This window comes from Coregonus lavaretus (assembly GCF_964263955.1).
Source record: "Coregonus lavaretus genome assembly, chromosome: 3".
Classification (NCBI taxonomy): Eukaryota; Metazoa; Chordata; class Actinopteri; order Salmoniformes; family Salmonidae; genus Coregonus; species Coregonus lavaretus.
Genome location: NC_139990.1, coordinates 1,745,957 through 1,764,668, shown reverse-complemented (window position 1 = coordinate 1,764,668; position 18,712 = coordinate 1,745,957). Strand labels below are relative to the sequence as shown.

The window sequence follows — 18,712 nt, the reverse complement described above, 5'->3', positions numbered from 1 at the left end:
TTTTCTATTTTGTTACATTACAACCTGTAATTTAAATTGATTTTTATTTGGATTTCATGTAATGGACATACACAAAATAGTCATTTCAAAATAGAAGTGAAATGAAAAAAATTACTTGTTTCAAAAAATTCTGAAAAATAAATAACGGAAAAGTGGTGCGTGCATATGTATTCACCCCTTTTGCTATGAAGCCCCTAAATAAGATCTGGTGCAACCAATTACCTTCAGAAGTCACATAATTAGTTAAATAAAGTCACATGAGATCAGTATATACAGTGGGGGAAAAAAAGTATTTAGTCAACCACCAATTGTGCAAGTTCTCCCACTTAAAAAGATGAGAGAGGCCTGTAATTTTCATCATAGGTACACGTCAACTATGACAGACAAAATGAGGAAAAAAAATCCAGAAAATCACATTGTAGGATTTTTAATGAATTTATTTGCAAATGATGGTGGAAAATAAGTATTTGGTCAATAACAAAAGTTTCTCAATACTTTGTTATATACCCTTTGTTGGCAATGACACAGGTCAAACGTTTTCTGTAAGTCTTCACAAGGTTTTCACACACTGTTGCTGGTATTTTGGCCCATTCCTCCATGCAGATCTCCTCTAGAGCAGTGATGTTTTGGGGCTGTCGCTGGGCAACACGGATTTTCAACTCCCTCCAAAGATTTTCTATGGGGTTGAGATCTGGAGACTGGCTAGGCCACTCCAGGACCTTGAAATGCTTCTTACGAAGCCACACCTTCGTTGCCCGGGCGGTGTGTTTGGGATCATTGTCATGCTGAAAGACCCAGCCACGATTCATCTTCAATGCCCTTGCTGATGGAAGGAGGATTTCACTCAAAATCTCACGATACATGGCCCCATTCATTCTTTCCTTTACACGGATCAGTCGTCCTCGTCCCTTTGCAGAAAAACAGCCCCAAAGCATGATGTTTCCACCCCCATGCTTCACAGTAGGTATGGTGTTCTTTGGATGCAACTCAGCATTCTTTGTCCTCCAAACACGACGAGTTGAGTTTTTACCAAAAAGTTATATTTTGGTTTCATCTGACCATATGACATTCTCCCAATCCTCTTCTGGATCATCCAAATGCACTCTAGCAAACTTCAGACGGGCCTGGACATGTACTGGCTTAAGCAGGGGGACACGTCTGGCACTGCAGGATTTGAGTCCCTGGCAGCGTAGTGTGTTACTGATGGTAGGCTTTGTTACTTTGGTCCCAGCTCTCTGCAGGTCATTCACTAGGTCCCCCCGTGTGGTTCTGGGATTTTTGCTCACCGTTCTTGTGATCATTTTGACCCAACGGGGTGAGATCTTGCGTGGAGCCCCAGATCGAGGGAGATTATCAGTGGTCTTGTATGTCTTCCATTTCCTAATAATTGCTCCCACAGTTGATTTCTTCAAACCAAGCTGCTTACCTATTGCAGATTCAGTCTTCCCAGCCTGGTGCAGGTCTACAATTTTGTTTCTGGTGTCCTTTGACAGCTCTTTGGGCTTGGCCATAGTGGAGTTTGGAGTGTGACTGTTTGAGGTTGTGGACAGGTGTCTTTTATACTGATAACAAGTTCAAACAGGTGCCATTAATACAGGAAACGAGTGGAGGACAGAGGAGCCTCTTAAAGAAGAAGTTACAGGTCTGTGAGAGCCAGAAATCTTGCTTGTTTGTAGGTGACCAAATACTTATTTTCCACCATAGTTTGCAAATAAATTCATTAAATATCCTACAATGTGATTTTCTGGATTTATTTTTCTCAATTTGTCTGTCATAGTTGACGTGTACCTATGATGAAAATTACAGGCCTCTCATCTTTTTAAGTGGGAGAACTTGCACAATTGGTGGCTGACTAAATACTGTATACACCTGTTCTGAAAGGCCCCAGAGTCTGCAACACCACTAAGCAAGGGGCACCATGAAGACCAAGGAGCTCTCCAAACAGGTCAGGGACAAAGTTGTGGAGAAGTACAGATCAGGGTTGGGTTATAAAACAATATCTGAAACTTTGAACATCCCACGGAGCACCATTAAATCCATTATAATTTTTTTTAAAGAATATGGCACCACAACAAACCTGCCAAGAGAGGGCCACCCACCAAAACTCACGGACCAAAACTCAGAGACCAAAGATAACCCTGAAGGAGCTGCAAAGCTCCACAGCGGAGATTGGAGTATCTGTCCATAGGACCACTTTAAGCCGTACACTCCACAGAGCTGGGCTTTACAGAAGACTGGCCAGAAAAAAGCCATTGCTTAAAGAAAAGAATTTGCAAACGTTTGATGTTCACCAAAAGGCATGTGGGAGACTCCCCAAAGATATGGAAGGTACTCTGGTCAGATGAGACTAAAATTGAGCTTTTTGGCCATCAAGGAAAACGCTATGTCTGGCGCAAACCCAACACCTCTCATCACCCCGAGAACACCATCTCCACAGTGAAGCATGATGGTGGCAGCATCATGCTGTGTGGATGTTTTTCATCGGCAGGGACTGGGAAACTGGTCAGAATTGAAGGAATGATGGATGGCGCTAAGTACAGGGAAATTCTTGAGGGAACCCTGTTTCAGTCTTCCAGAGATTTGAGACTGGGATGGAGGTTCACCTTCCAGCAGGACAATGACCCTAAGCAAACTGCTAAAGCAACACTCAAGTGGTTTAAGGGGAAACATTTAAATATCTTGGAATGGCCTAGTCAAAGCCCAGACCTCAATACAATTGAGAATCTGTGGTATGATTTTAAAGATTGCTGTACACCAGCGGAACCCATCCAACTTGAAGGAGCTGGAGCAGTTTTGCCTTGAAGAATGGGCAAAAATCCCAGTGGCTAGATGTGCCAAGCTTATAGAGACATACCCCAAGAGACTTGCAGCTGTAATTGCTGCAAAAGGTGGCTCTACAAAGTATTGACTTTGGGAGGGTGAATAGTTATGCACCCTCAAGGTTTCTGTTTTTTAGTCTTATTTCTTGTTTGTTTCACAATACAAAATGTTTTGCATCTTCAGAGTGGTAGGCATGTTGTGTAAATCAAATGATACAAACACCCAAATAATCCATTTTAATTCCAGGTTGTAAGGCAACAAAATAGGAGAAATGCCAATGGGGGTGAATACTTTCGCAAGCCACTGTATATGCCCATGTATTTTAAGCCAGTTTCAGTTAATTGGAATGGAGATATTGTTTCTACGTTGATTGTAGAGGGGATATTCAAAGGTAAAGCCATGGATTTATCCATGTTAATTTTGTACCCTGACAGGTTACCATATTCAGATATGCTGTCTATTACTGCAGTGACAGAGGTCTCTGGTTTAGACATGTATAAAAGCACCTCATCAGCAAATAATGAAATTCTATGCTCTTGGTCACCCATAGAGATGCTCCTGATGTTATTACCAGACATTATTGCCTCAGCCAGTGGTTCCATGACTAACGAGAACAGAGCAGGAGATAAAGGACAGCCTTGACGACAGCCCCTACCAATAGGATCATCTTTCTGATAATTTACAATTTGTGTTAACTGCAGTGATGGGTCAGAATAAAGTAATTTTACTAAATTAATAAAATGGTCACCCAGATGAACTTTTTCTAATACAGCAAACAAGAATGTCCACTGAACTCTATCGAAGTCCTTTTCGGCATCGAGAGAGACAATGAGTGCACGGTCTTTAATTCTGCCAAGGTGGTTTATGATATTCAAACCACATCTCACATTGTCCGTTCCAAATCTGGATTTGACAAAGCCAGTCTGATCAGGTTTAATGAGGTCTGGAAGTAGGACCTCCAACCTGCGGGCAAGTGTCTTAACGACTATTTTAACATCAACTCCTAGCAAACTGATAGGTCTAAACGAAGAGCAGTTTAATGGGTTTTTGCCCTTTTTTAGTGTCAGGCTAATGGATGCAGTTTTCCAGGACTCTGGTATGATGTCTCTTTCGAACATATCATTTAGAGCAGGCATGAAGATAGGGCATATCTCAGGCCAGATCTTCTTGTAGAACTCTGCAGAGAACCCATCTAGGCCGGGTGCCTTGCCAGAAGGCATTGCCTTAATAGTTTCCCAAACCTCTTCAGGAGTAAAGGGAGCATTTAGTATATTTCTGTGCTCATCTGATATAGTGGGCAAGATGATCTTATTCAGATATTTTGTAATTTTGTCGTTCGATCTTGTACATTGTGAAGTTCAAAGAGATTTATAAAGTCGCAAAACGTATTATTGATAAGCAATGGATCATAAGAAGTGGAGCCGTCTGCCATCCTTATAGACTTAATCAATCTTTCTTTTTGTTCTTTTTTAAATTGGTGTGCAAGTAGACGTCTCCGATGGTTACCGAACTCAGAATATTTTTGCTTGATAAAAAACAACAGTTTTTGACATGCTTAGTATGCTCTAAATTGAGTTTGGCCTTAGCACAAGCTAGTGAATTCCAGTTCGCCTTGGTTGGTTGTTGTTTATGAAAAAGTTCTAAATGCTTTTACTTCAACCTCCAATTCTTCCCTATTTTCCATTCTAAGCTTCTTGATCAGAGAGGCTTGGGAAATTATATAACCCCTTATGGTTGCTTTAGCAGCATCCCAGATAGTTGCAGCTGAGACAGGAGAGAGTTGATTGTCGAGCCAGTAATGTGATAATTTATCTTTTATCACAGAGCAGAATCCTTCATTGTTAAGCAGAGACGTATTAAGTTTCCAATATCTCGTTTTGGGGATTGTTTTGCCAATTTCAATATCTATATAGACTGGGGCATGGTCAGAAATGACTCTAGAACCAATAGCACATGACTGAACAACATGCATGTAAGTAGAGGGCATAAAAAAATGGTCCTATCTAGAATATGAATTATGGGGTTTAGAGTAAAAAGTATAGTCTCTGGCATTAGGATTTAGCTCTCTCCATACGTCTACTAAACCAGATGAATCACAAATGCTTCTGAGAGCATTTGAGGCTCTATGATTCGAGACTGGAGCAGTTGATGATTTATCCAATTTACCCAAAGTACAATTAAAATCTCCTGAAATAAACCCAAGTCCCTTGCAGTGTTGATTAAATAATAATATCATGTCAGACATACATTTGGGGGAGTCTGTGTTCGGGCCATATACATTTAGTATAGTAATATGTTGACCATGTATATTACCTGTCTCAAAATAAATCGTCCTTCAGGGTCTGTATCTTGGTGCTCAAATGTAAATGGGACATTTGTAATTACAAGGATGGCAGTGCCTCTTTTGTTTGAACTAAAATAACAAAAGTACACCTGGCCCACCCAGTCCCTCTTCAGCTTAGCATGTTCTGTTTAAGATAAACGGGTCTCCTGTAGCATATCAATTGAAACCCTTTCCTTTTTTAAGAATGTTAGAATTTTCTTCCTCTTGACCACATGCCAACTGCCCCGAACATTGCAGGAGACTGCTTTAAATGAACTGTTTATGTTACAGTAGTATTAAAGAATAACTCAACCCAGACTGAGTAGTGCATCACAAAAACAAAACCATTAAAAGACGTTTGTGTAACCCTGAACTAAAATAAAACATAAAAATAATATTTTGAAAAACCCCACTGCCGAGTCCCCAAATGAAATGACAGACCCCAAAAACAGTACCTAACCTGTTTTCTGTCACGTTACTAACAGGAAGCCCACTAAGGGTTTTTAAGAAAAATGAAAAAAGTTTCACTATGTCCTATGTTGAATAAAGGGGTTAACATACAGTGAGGGGAAAAAGTATTTGATCCCCTGCTGATTTTGTACGTTTGCCCACTGACAAAGACATGATCAGTCTATAATTTTAATGGTAGGTTTATTTGAACAGTGAGAGACAGAATAACAACAAAAAAATCCAGAAAAATGCATGTCAAAAATGTTATAAATTGATTTGCATTTTAATGAGGGAAATAAGTATTTGACCCCTCTGCAAAACATGACTTAGTACTTGGTGGCAAAACCCTTGTTGGCAATCACAGAGGTCAGACGTTTCTTGTAGTTAGCCACCAGGTTTGCACACATCTCAGGAGGGATTTTGTCCCACTCCTCTTTGCAGATCTTCTCCAAGTCATTAAGGTTTTGAGGGTGACGTTTGGCAACTCGAACCTTCAGCTCCCTCCACAGATTTTCTACGGGACTAAGGTCTGGAGACTGGCTAGGCCACTCCAGGACCTTAATGTGCTTCTTCTTGAGCCACTCCTTTGTTGCCTTGGCCGTGTGTTTTGGGTCATTGTAATGCTGGAATACCTATCCACGACCCATTTTCAATGCCCTGGCTGAGGGAAGGAGATTCTCACCCAAGATTTGACAGTACATGGCCCCGTCCATCGTCCCTTTGATGCGATGAAGTTGTCCTGTCCCCTTAGCAGAAAAACACCCCCAAAGCATAATGTTTCCACCTCCATGTTTGACGGTGGGGATGGTGTTCTTGGGGTCATAGGCAGTATTCCTCCTCCTCCAAACACGGCGAGTTGAGTTGATGGCAAAGAGCTCGATTTTGGTCTCATCTGACCACAACACTTTCACCCAGTTCTCCTCTGAATCATTCAGATGTTCATTGGCGAACTTCAGATGGGCCTGTATATGTGCTTTCTTGAGCAGGGGGACCATGCGGGCGCTGCAGGATTTCAGTCCTTCACGGCGTAGTGTGTTACCAATTGTTTTCTTGGTGACTATGGTCCCAGCTGCCTTGAGATCATTGACAAGATCCTCCCGTGTAGTTCTGGGCTGATTCCTCACCGTTCTCAAGATCATTGCAACTCCACGAGGTGAGATCTTGCATGGAGCCCCAGGCCGAGGGAGATTGACAGTTCTTTTGTGTTTCTTCCATTTGCGAATAATCGCACCAACTGTTGTCACCTTCTCACCAAGCTGCTTGGCGATGGTCTTGTAGCCTATTCCAGCCTTGTGTAGGTCTACAATCTTGTCCCTGACATCCTTGGAGAGCTTTTTGGTCTTGGCCATGGTGGAGAGTATGGAATCTGATTGATTGATTGCTTCTGTGGATAGGTGACTTTTATACAGGTAACAAGCTGAGATTAGGAGCACTCCCTTTAAGAGTGTGCTCCTAATCTCAGCTCGTTACCTGTATAAAAGACAACTGGGAGCCAGAAATCTTTCTGATTTGAGAGGGGGTCAAATACTTATTTCCCTCATTAAAATGCAAATCAATTTGTAACATTTTTTACATGCACTTTTCTGGATTTTTTGTGTGTTATTCTGTCTCTCACTGTTCAAATAAACCTACCATTAAAATTATAGAATGATCATGTCTTTGTCAGTGGGCAAACGTACAAAATCAGCAGGGGATCAAATACTTTTTTCCCTCACTGTACATCTAATTAACATAGATCTATGGACATGTGGATGAAAAATGAATAACCTAATATTTTAAATTGTTCGAAGCATTATCGCTATTGCACTCATATGCATGTGCCCGAACACACACACTATACAGTCACATGCAGCCTGTATAATAAATAAATAAATACAAAGTGCGGGCCTAAAGTAAATGAATATAGCCTAGTAATTACGTCCCTTTGCCTACCTTGAGGCCCAACTAAAGGAGCAAATTAATAGGAACGTCATTGGGCTTTGGCTTATTCATTCATGAAAAAATGAAAAATAACCTCAGTTCTATAAATGAAAAGCTTAGTTACATTACACCATAACACTTATTAACGATTACTTTGAATACCATGGCATGGTAGACGGTTCCATCCCGAGGTAGTCAGCCATCTATATGCGGTGCATGGACTGCCCAAATAGGGCAAATAAAAGTTACTCATGTTCATGTCCATAAACTGACCATGTGTGCACCCTAATAACATAACTAGCAGCCTTCACGGATCTGGGTTCTGTGCCGCTGTTCAGTGGATATTGTCCCGGTAGAAGGTGAGCGCAGACTGGGGGTCGTCAAATGTGTGGCTAGCCCCCTGGAAAGTAATCCTCAGTTTAGCCGGGTGTATCAAGCCAAATCTGACTCTTGCCTTGTGAAGATGGGCGTCCACATCTTTGTATGCAGCTCTGCGTCTTGCCAGGTCTGCCGAGTAATCTGGGAAGATATGGATCCGCTTGCCATTGTAGTTCAGCTGTCCTCTTTCGCGGGAGGTCCGAATAATTTTTTCTTTGTTCTGGAAGTAATGTAGGCGGACCAGCATTGCTCTGGGAGGGGGACCGGGCTGTGGTTTTGCCGCTGGAGTGCGATGCGCCCGGTCGATGACTGGGGGCCTGTCAAACGTCTCTCCGCTGAGGACGTCTTGCAGGAAAGAGGCCATGAACTCGGTAGGATTGCGCCCTTCTGTCCCTTCTGGAATTCCGACCAGACGTATGTTCTGTCTCCGGGAACGGTTTTCCTGTTCATCTAGACTAACCTTTAGCTTCACGTTCTCAGAGGTAAGCTTTTTTTGGTCTCCAATTCGGTTAGCCGCTTATCGATGTCGGTCAACGACGTTTCCATATCCTTTATTTTTGGGATTTGTGTCGCGATAGTTGTTTGTAGTGTCGCCATAGTTGACTGGACTTCTGTCATAATTTCAGCTCGTAGACTTGACACAGAGGAACGAAGTTCGGTCATGAAATCAGAGCGTAGTGTAGCCGTTTCTGCACGGATGGTGAATAGTATCTCCATAAAGTTAGCATCAGCCATCTTGTTGCTAGTCTTCGTCGTATCTTCTTGTTTACCGTTTCGTCTCATTTTCCCGGTTCCAGACATATCCAAGAATGCCACCCAAATGTTGCTAGAGCCAGTAGGTATTTACATTTTACATTTTAGTCATTTAGCAGACGCTCTTATCCAGAGCGACTTACAGGAGCATTTAGGGTTAAGTGCCTTGCTTAAGGGCACATCGACAGATTTTTCACCTAGTCGGCCCGGGGATTAGAACCAGCGACCTTTCGGTTACTGGCACAACGCTCTTACCCACTAAGCTACCTGCCACCCTTATGCGAAGTGTGTTCTCGTTTCGATAGATAAAAGGTTAAAACATAAAAGTATCAACCCTTAGTGGAGAGGCCTCGGAACACGTCTTTACGTAGCCATGTTGAAACCGCTCCCCCCTGTATTACATTTTCAATAAATTTACTAAAATGTTTTCACTTCATTATTATTGTGTGTAGATGGGTGAGAGAAAAATTCTATATTTAATCAATTTTGAATTCAGGCTGTAACACAACAACATGTGGAATAGGTCAAAGGGGTATGAATACTTTCTTAAGGCACTGTAGATCCTCACTCACATGCATAGAAGTGCTCTGTTACCAGCAAAGCTTCATCATGGTAATTTACATTTTACATTTTAGTCATTTAGCAGACGCTCTTATCCAGAGCGACTTACAGTTAGTGAATACATATTTTTTTATACTGGCCCCCCGTGGGAATCGAACCCACAACCCTGGCGTTGCAAACGCCATGCTCTATCAACTGAGCTACATCCCTGCCGGCCATTCCCTCCCCTACCCTGGACGACGCTGGGCCAATTGTGCGCCGCCCATGAGTCTCCCGGTCGCAGCCGGCTGCGACAGAGCCTGGATTCGAACCAGGATCTCTAGTGGCACAGTTAGCACTGCGGCAGCATCAATTTTCAGGCAGATTTTGTGGCCTTGGCCTTATAAATGATGTGGATTGATTCTGGCCGGCGGAACGTAAATGGCCGTGGGAGCGCCTCGTATTTTAACAAGCTATCTTTTCATAGAGACCTTATAATGAATTGATTGTGTGGGAGGGAGGAATTTAAATGCTTTAAAACCTACACTGTGACTCTTCTTCTCCTCTTCTCCTCTTCCATCTCAAGGCCCCTCTCCTTCTATCTGTCTCTCTCTCTCAGGTCTTCTTCCCCTCAAATCTCTCTCTCTCTCTCGCCGTCTCTCAGTCTGTCTCTCTCTCTCTCTCCCATTCTCTCACTCTCTCTGGTCCACACACAACGGATACCGTTAGTCGTTAGCCATTAGCCATTAGCCAATGTCCTGTTTAGCTGTTTTCCCCCCCTTGTCTTCCTCCTCTCAGTACACAGACGGCTACAGTATTCAGAAAATATTCATACCCCTTGATTTATTCCACATTTTGTTGTCTCACAGCCTGAATTCAGAAATTGATTAAATAGATTGCTTTATTTTTTATCCTGAAAAACTCCCCAGTCCTTAATGACTACAGGCATACCCATAACATGATGCAGCCACCACTATGCTTGAAAATATAACATTTGTATTCAGGACAAAAAGTTTTTAAAAAATCAAAACAAATTGCAGTGTTACTTTAGTGCCTTATTGCAAACAAGATGCATGTTTTGGAATATTTTTTTTTCTGTACAGTCTTCCTTCTTTTCACTCTTTCAATTAGGTTAGTATTGTGGAGTATCTACAATGTTGTTGATCCATCCTCAGTTTTCTCCTATCACAGCCATTAAACTCTGTAACTGTTTTAAAGTCACCAATGGCCTTCCTCTCCAGCAACTGCGTTAGGAAGGACGCCTGTATCTTTGTAGTGACTGGGTGTATTGATACACCATCCAAAGTGTAATTAATAACTTCACCATGCTCAAAGGGATGTTCAGTGTCTGCTTGTTTTATTTTTACCCATCTACCAATAGGTGCCCTTCTTTGCGAGGCATTGGAAAATCTCGCTGGTCTTTGTGGTTGAATCTGTGTTTGAAATTCACTGCTCGACTGAGGGACCTGACAGAGAGTTGACAGATGTGTGGGGTACAGAGAGGAGGTAGTCATAAAAAACATAATGTTAAACACTTATTGCAAACAGAGTGAGTCCATGCAATTTATTAAGTGACTTGTTAAGCACATTTTATTCCTGAACTTATTTAGGCCATAACAAAGGGCTTGAATACTTCTTGACTCATTTCAGCCTAACTTCTTCTTTTCTCTTTTTATTTTATTTCAAAAAACATAATTCCACTTTGACATTATGGGGTATTGTGTTTTAGGACAACGAAGGGGGAAAAAAAGTATGTGTAATCCATTTTAAATTCAGGCTTTAACACAAGAAAATGTGGGAAAAAGTTATAGGGTGTGAATACTTTCTGAATTCACTATGTTTTGTGGATAATGGCAGGTAGCCTAGCGGTTAAGAGCGTTGGGCGAGTAACCGAAAGGTTGCTGGTTTGAATCCCCGAGCCGACTAGGTGGAAAATCTGTTGGATGTGCTCTTGAGCAAGGCACTTAACCCTAATTGCTCCTGTAAGTCTGGATAAAAGCGTCTGCTAAATGACTAAAAATGTCAATGTTAACTTCATAGGCCTCCGCTGCAGTATTCGCATTAGATACTGTAAGTCCCACTAATGATCCAGAGTAAATGGATGTGTTTCTCTCCTGTTTCCCTGCTAGATCGGTATCAGAGAGGTACAATTATGCAACGTGGGGCGTGACGTTTTCACTAAGTACACATCTAGGATCAGCTTCCCCTCCCCCAATCCTAACCTTAACTATTAGTGTGGAAAAGCAAAACTGACCCAAGATCAGGGTTCTTCAATTCCGGTCCTGGAGGGCCGAGACACCTCTGTTTTTCATCCTCTCCTTCTAATCAGGGGCTAATTCAGACCTGGGACACCAGGTGAGTGCAATTAACTACCAGGTAGAAATAAAAAACAGAAGTGTTTCGGCCCTCCAGGACCGGAATTGAAGAACCCTGATCTTGGGGCAACTTCATCCTACACCAGTTCGGTCAGGGGACTATTTTGATGCGTTGATATTCATCCGAAAGTTGACGATTAGCATTCATTGCTAAAGTGAAAGTTTTGCGTTCTCATTGAAGTCTAAACTGACGTTCTCCCTTTTCCTCTGCTTTCGTTGTATTTTATTTCATTTCTTTACAGAAAAGACGTGGGCTTAAGAAGATTCTTCCCCAAGAGTTTACTGGATTCAGTCAAGGTAAGATGATGCTTCAGAAACATTTTCTTTATTCTTTCAGGGTTATTGATGAGAAAATATACACTGCTCAAAAAAATAAAGGGAACACTTAAACAACACAATGTAACTCCAAGTCAATCAAGAAGGTTTGCTGTGTCTGTCAGCGTAGTGTCCAGAGCATGGAGGCGCTATCAGGAGACGTGGAGGAGGCCGTAGGAGGGCAACAACCCAGCAGCAGGACTGCTACCTCCGCCTTTGTGCAAGGAGGAGCAGGAGGAGCACTGCCAGAGCCCTGCAAAATGACCTCCAGCAGGCCACAAATGTGCATGTGTCTGCTCAAACGGTCAGAAACAGACTCCATGAGGGTGGTATGAGGGCCCGACGTCCACAGGTGGGGGTTGTGCTTACAGCCCAACACTGTGCAGGACATTTGGCATTTGCCAGAGAACACCAAGATTGGCAAATTCGCCACTGGCGCCCTGTGCTCTTCACAGATGAAAGCAGGTTCACACTGAGCACGTGACAGAGTCTGGAGACGCCGTGGAGAACGTTCTGCTGCCTGCAACATCCTCCAGCATGACCGGTTTGGCGGTGGGTCAGTCATGGTGTGGGGTGGCATTTCTTTGGGGGGCCGCACAGCCCTCCATGTGCTCGCCAGAGGTAGCCTGACTGCCATTAGGTACCGAGATGAGATCCTCAGACCCCTTGTGAGACCATATGCTGGTGCGGTTGGCCCTGGGTTCCTCCTAATGCAAGACAATGCTAGACCTCATGTGGCTGGAGTGTGTCAGCAGTTCCTGCAAGAGGAAGGCATTGATGCTATGGACTGGCCCGCCCGTTCACCAGACCTGAATCCAATTGAGCACATCTGGGACATCATGTCTCGCTCCATCCACCAACGCCACGTTGCACCACAGACTGTCCAGGAGTTGCCGGATGCTTTAGTCCAGGTCTGGGAGGAGATCCCTCAGGAGACCATCCGCCACCTCATCAGGAGCATGCCCAGGCGTTGTAGGGAGGTCATACAGGCACGTGGAGGCCACACACACTACTGAGCCTCATTTTGACTTGTTTTAAGGACATTACATCAAAGTTGGATCAGCCTGTAGTGTGGTTTTCCACTTTCATTTTGAGGGTGACTCCAAATCCAGACCTCCATGGGTTGATAAATTTGATTTCCATTGATAATTTTTGTGTGATTTTGTTGTCCGCACATTCAACTATGTAAAGAAAAAAGTATTTTAATAAGATTATTTCATTCATTCAGATCTAGGATGTGTTATTTTAGTGTTCCCTTTATTTTTTTGAGCAGTGTATCTACGGTCCAGTCAGTCTACAATGCATTCTCAGAGATAGCACCACAGCTTTAATATCAATGTACCACGCACTGAAGATTCCATGTTTCCTTCCTGCCCTTTGTCTTATGGGGGCGGGGTCTTTGTTCCAGCCTTGTTCTAGGCTAGCCTCCCTCGTACATACAGGCCTGTTGGGGGGGAGGAGCCCCAGCTGAATCAAACCCACTCATCTGTCAACTCCTCTCATCTCACTAGCCAAGATAGGTTAGCTAAAACCAGTGCACAGCCTAGAACACAGCTGGCTATTTTGTGTTGTTGGACTAGTCAGTTGAAGCAACTCCCGAAAGGGGAATTGCGCATCTGTCTGTCTGTCTGTCTGTCTGTCTGCCTGCCTGCCTGCCTGCCTGCCTGCCTGATGTGTGTGTGTGCACCCATGCGCCCCAGCTGTGTTTGTGTGTGATGTGATGTATTTACGGCACGTGCGTGGGTGTACTTAGCTGTTGGGCCACAATGGGGTGGGCGTGATCGTGGGGCCCAGTGACCCAGGAGGGGTGAGGGGTGTGGGTTCCTGGGAGTTAGAGAGAGAGGGGTGGACAGATGCTCTACCTGGAGGTGGGGGTGGCGCCTGACCCTACAGCCCCACAGGTCACTGCTAAACCTACTTAAGTTTTTTCCCTCCACCAATGGTGCAAGGGAAAGTTTAGTTTATTAGGATCCCCATGAACTACTGCACATGCAGCAGCTACTCTTCCTGGGGTCCACATAAAACATATAAATACATTACAAAGTACAGAACAGTTATAGACAAGGACACTAAATTTAACCCCCCCCCCCCCCTCCCCCCCACCCATTATTTTTTTATATATATACATAAAACATAAAAATTAATTATAATAAAAAATTTAATTAAATATGAGTTATATATTGGAATTACAACAAAAATACAATTTACGCACTATTCATACATATTCGTATTCTTATATACAGTTAAATTAGATATTTAGAAAGAGGTGCTGCGATACGGGGGGGGGGGGTGGCCTTCTGTCAGGCCTCCATCATCCATCCACTATCTACTCTGTTCTTAGTTATCTTTAGCATAGAAACCCAACGCCCCTTCACCACCCCCGTCTGTGTGTGTGCATGTGTAAAAACTGTATGATTCCACTGAAAATGAAGCTTCTGGCTCTGGGAGATTTAAAAAACCATGATCGTCCTCACACTGTTAATTCCTGGAAATGATATGATGAACAGGTCAAGCTTTCAGTGATGCACTGAAGCCACACACGCACAGACAGACAAACAGGTACACACACACACACACACACACACACACACACACACACACACAGACACACACTCCAGACCCCTCCTCTGTTGATGTTAACGTGGTTATTCCTGCTCCTATTCTCTCCGCTGGACAGAGCACATTACCTGGCAGATGGCTGAGATCCTAATATTACCCACTCAAAGCATCATCTAATTAGGCAATAAAATAAATGATTGATTTCACAGAGGTGACATTTGCATAATTAGCATCCCCAGGCTCACAGGAGAAGGTTTCCATTTAGACCAATGAGGACAGGCACCCGTGGAAAAAGTGGAGGGAAACTAGCATTTAATCGTTTTGCCAGAGTCAACAATGGCTGCCTTCCAAATGCCACCCTATTCCTATGGGCCCTGGTCAATAGTAGTGTGTGGTCTAATGTCTCTACCCTGTTAAATCTCATTTTCATGGAGAAATCCACCTGATGGGTATTAGAACAGCTAAAAAAAGCCCAGCAAACTACACTAAGTAGTAGTAGGCCAAAAGTATGTGGACACCTGCTCATCGAACATCTCATTCCAAAATCATGGGCATTAATATGGAGTTGGTCCCCCCTTTGCTGCTATAACTGCCTGATGTTGGGCGATTAGGCCTGGCTCGCAGTCGGTGTTCCAATTCATCCCAAAGGTGTTCGATGGGGTTGAGGTTAGGGCTCTGTGCAGGCCAGTTAAGTTCTTCCAGTTAAGTTCTTCCACACTGATCTCGACCAACCATTTCTGTATGGACCTCGCTTTCAGCACGGGGCATTGTCATGCTGAAACAGGAAAGGGCGTTCCCCAAACTGTTTCCACAAAGTTGGAAGCACAGAATCATCTACATTTTACATTTTAGTAATTTAGCAGACGCTCTTATCCAGAGCGACTTACAGTTAGTGAGTGCATATATATATATTTTTTTCTCATACTACAATGTCATTGTATGCTGTAGCGTTAAGATTTTCCTTCACTGGAACTAAGGGGCCTAGCCCGAACCATGAAAAACAGCCCCATATCATTATTCCTCCTCCACCAAACTTTACAGTTGGCACAATGCATTGGGACAGGTATCGATCTCCTGGCATCCACCAAACCAGTATGAAAATGTATGCACTCACTAACTGTAAGTCGCTCTGGATAAGAGCGTCTGCTAAATGACAAAAAATGTAATGTAATGTAAACTAGGATTCATCCGTCAGACTGCCAGATGGTGAAGCGTGATTCATCACTCCAGAGAAAGCGTTTCCACTGCTCCAGAGTCCAATGGCGGTGAGCTTTACACCACTCCAGCCGACACTTGGCATTGCACATGGTGATCTTAGGCTTGTGTGCGGCTGCTCGGCCATGGAAACCCATTTCATGAAGCTCCCGGTGAACAGTTCTTGTGCTGACGTTGCTTCCAGAGGTAGTTTGGAACTCAGTAGTGAGTGTTGCAACCGAGGACAGACCATTTTTCACACGCTATGTGCTTCAGCACTTGGCGGTCCCGTTCTGTGAGCTTCTGTGGCCTACCACTTTGCGGCTGAGCCGTTGTTGCTCCTAGACGTTTCCACTTCACAATAACAGCACTTACAGTTGACCGGGGCAGCTCTAGCAGGGCAGAAATTTGTCGAACTGACTTGTTGGAAAGGTGGCAATTTTATTTACCTGTCAGCAACGGGTGAGGCTGAAATAGCCGAATCCACTAATTTGAAGGGGTGTCCACATACTTTTGTATATATAGTGTATATTTTCCTAATTCCAACCCCACCATCCATTAAGTGGAGTCTAAAATGCTACAATTATAAGTCGTTGGTTTTAAAAGCCGGTATGTAGAGTAGTAGGGTAGGCAGCTTGTCAACATAAGTCCTTGATGAAGATCTGCAGCAAAATATGTCTGTTCTTGCTTCTAGATACTTTACGTAATATAGTGTGGCTTGTAAAGAGGGATTTAAGAAGCATGGATATAGGTCTACTGTAGATGCTATGCATTCCTATGGATTTACACTCATAATGGACATCAGCTTGTGTCCCAGATCTCAACTCTGGCAATGCACACACTGCAACTGGCTTTAAAATCACGTTCAATTATATTTTCAAATTCTCAACGTTCCATTTCAATTTAGTTAAATGTTTTGTTGTTCTGCAGGGAGTTGATTTTAGATGACATACTTTTACAGTGATAGTTTTAATTATGGCGTGTGCGCGTACGTGTCCCAGTCAGTGTGTAGTAATAGTGATAGTTTTAATTATGGCGTGTGCGCGTACGTGTCCCAGTCAGTGTGTAGTAATAGTGATAGTTTTAATTATGGCGTGTGCGCGTACGTGTCCCAGTCAGTGTGTAGTAATAGTGATAGTTTTAATTATGGCGTGTGCGCGTACGTGTCCCAGTCAGTGTGTAGTAATAGTGATAGTTTTAATTATGGCGTGTGCGCGTACGTGTCCCAGTCAGTGTGTAGTAATAGTGATAGTTTTAATTATGGCGTGTGCGCGTACGTGTCCCAGTCAGTGTGTAGTAATAGTGATAGTTTTAATTATGGCGTGTGCGCGTACGTGTCCCAGTCAGTGTGTAGTAATAGTGATAGTTTTAATTATGGCGTGTGCGCGTACGTGTCCCAGTCAGTGTGTAGTAATAGTGATAGTTTTAATTATGGCGTGTGCGCGTACGTGTCCCAGTCAGTGTGTAGTAATAGTGATAGTTTTAATTATGGCGTGTGCGCGTACGTGTCCCAGTCAGTGTGTAGTAATAGTGATAGTTTTAATTATGGCGTGTGCGCGTACGTGTCCCAGTCAGTGTGTAGTAATAGTGATAGTTTTAATTATGGCGTGTGCGCGTACGTGTCCCAGTCAGTGTGTAGTAATAGTGATAGTTTTAATTATGGCGTGTGCGCGTACGTGTCCCAGTCAGTGTGTAGTAATAGTGATAGTTTTAATTATGGCGTGTGCGCGTACGTGTCCCAGTCAGTGTGTAGTAATAGTGATAGTTTTAATTATGGCGTGTGCGCGTACGTGTCCCAGTCAGTGTGTAGTAATAGTGATAGTTTTAATTATGGCGTGTGCGCGTACGTGTCCCAGTCAGTGTGTAGTAATAGTGATAGTTTTAATTATGGCGTGTGCGCGTACGTGTCCCAGTCAGTGTGTAGTAATAGTGATAGTTTTAATTATGGCGTGTGCGCGTACGTGTCCCAGTCAGTGTGTAGTAACAGTGATAGTTTTAATTATGGCGTGTGCGCGTACGTGTCCCAGTCAGTGTGTAGTAATAGTGATAGTTTTAATTATGGCGTGTGCGCGTACGTGTCCCAGTCAGTGTGTAGTAATAGTGATAGTTTTAATTATGGCGTGTGCGCGTACGTGTCCCAGTCAGTGTGTAGTAATAGTGATAGTTTTAATTATGGCGTGTGCGCGTACGTGTCCCAGTCAGTGTGTAGTAATAGTGATAGTTTTAATTATGGCGTGTGCGCGTACGTGTCCCAGTCAGTGTGTAGTAATAGTGATAGTTTTAATTATGGTGTGTGCGCGTACGTGTCCCAGTCAGTGTGTAGTAATAGTGATAGTTTTAATTATGGCGTGTGCGCGTACGTGTCCCAGTCAGTGTGTAGTAATAGTGATAGTTTTAATTATGGCGTGTGCGCGTACGTGTCCCAGTCAGTGTGTAGTAATAGTGATAGTTTTAATTATGGCGTGTGCGCGTACGTGTCCCAGTCAGTGTGTAGTAATAGTGATAGTTTTAATTATGGTGTGTGCGCGTACGTGTCCCAGTCAGTGTGTAGTAATAGTGATAGTTTTAATTATGGCGTGTGCGCGTACGTGTCCCAGTCAGTGTGTAGTAATAGTGATAGTTTTAATTATGGCGTGTGCGCGTACGTGTCCCAGTCAGTGTGTAGTAATAGTGATAGTTTTAATTATGGCGTGTGCGCGTACGTGTCCCAGTCAGTGTGTAGTAATAGTGTCAACATCACCTGTCATTAAAGCTAAAGCGTGATGTCTCATGCATTTATTATGGCGTTTAAACTCTCTAATGGACAATGGAGTCACTATTGACCCGGTCACATTGATCAGGCCAACAACTCCACTGGCGCTCTACACTGGTTGGACTCTATGAACTGGTCTGTCTCACTCCCCGGCTGCTTCCCAACTCACTCCCTATTCCCTATAAAGTAGGGCACTGGTCAAAAGTATGGCACCATATAGAGAATAGGGTGCCCTTTGGGACGCAGCCCCCAGTCCCCCTGCTATGACCCCAATTGTCTGTGGCAAGAGTCACGACGGTCAATATATTCTCCAATCGATATGGTTATCAATAC

General features: G+C 43.4%; 1 protein-coding gene across 2 annotated transcripts in view; it reads left to right on the top strand.

Annotated features, from left to right (window-relative positions):
* The window catches only part of LOC311125099 (focal adhesion kinase 1-like), a gene marked incomplete at its 5' end in the record, with an annotated part of 1,344,976 nt that overhangs the window by 1,276,662 nt on the left and 49,602 nt on the right, over positions 1 to 18,712 (top strand). For both annotated transcript variants that reach the window (XM_084158371.1, XM_084158370.1), the window contains one exon: positions 11,802 to 11,856. In XM_084158371.1, the coding sequence (XP_084014497.1) occupies positions 11,802 to 11,856 (55 nt within the window). The remainder of the gene's footprint in view (positions 1 to 11,801; positions 11,857 to 18,712) is intronic.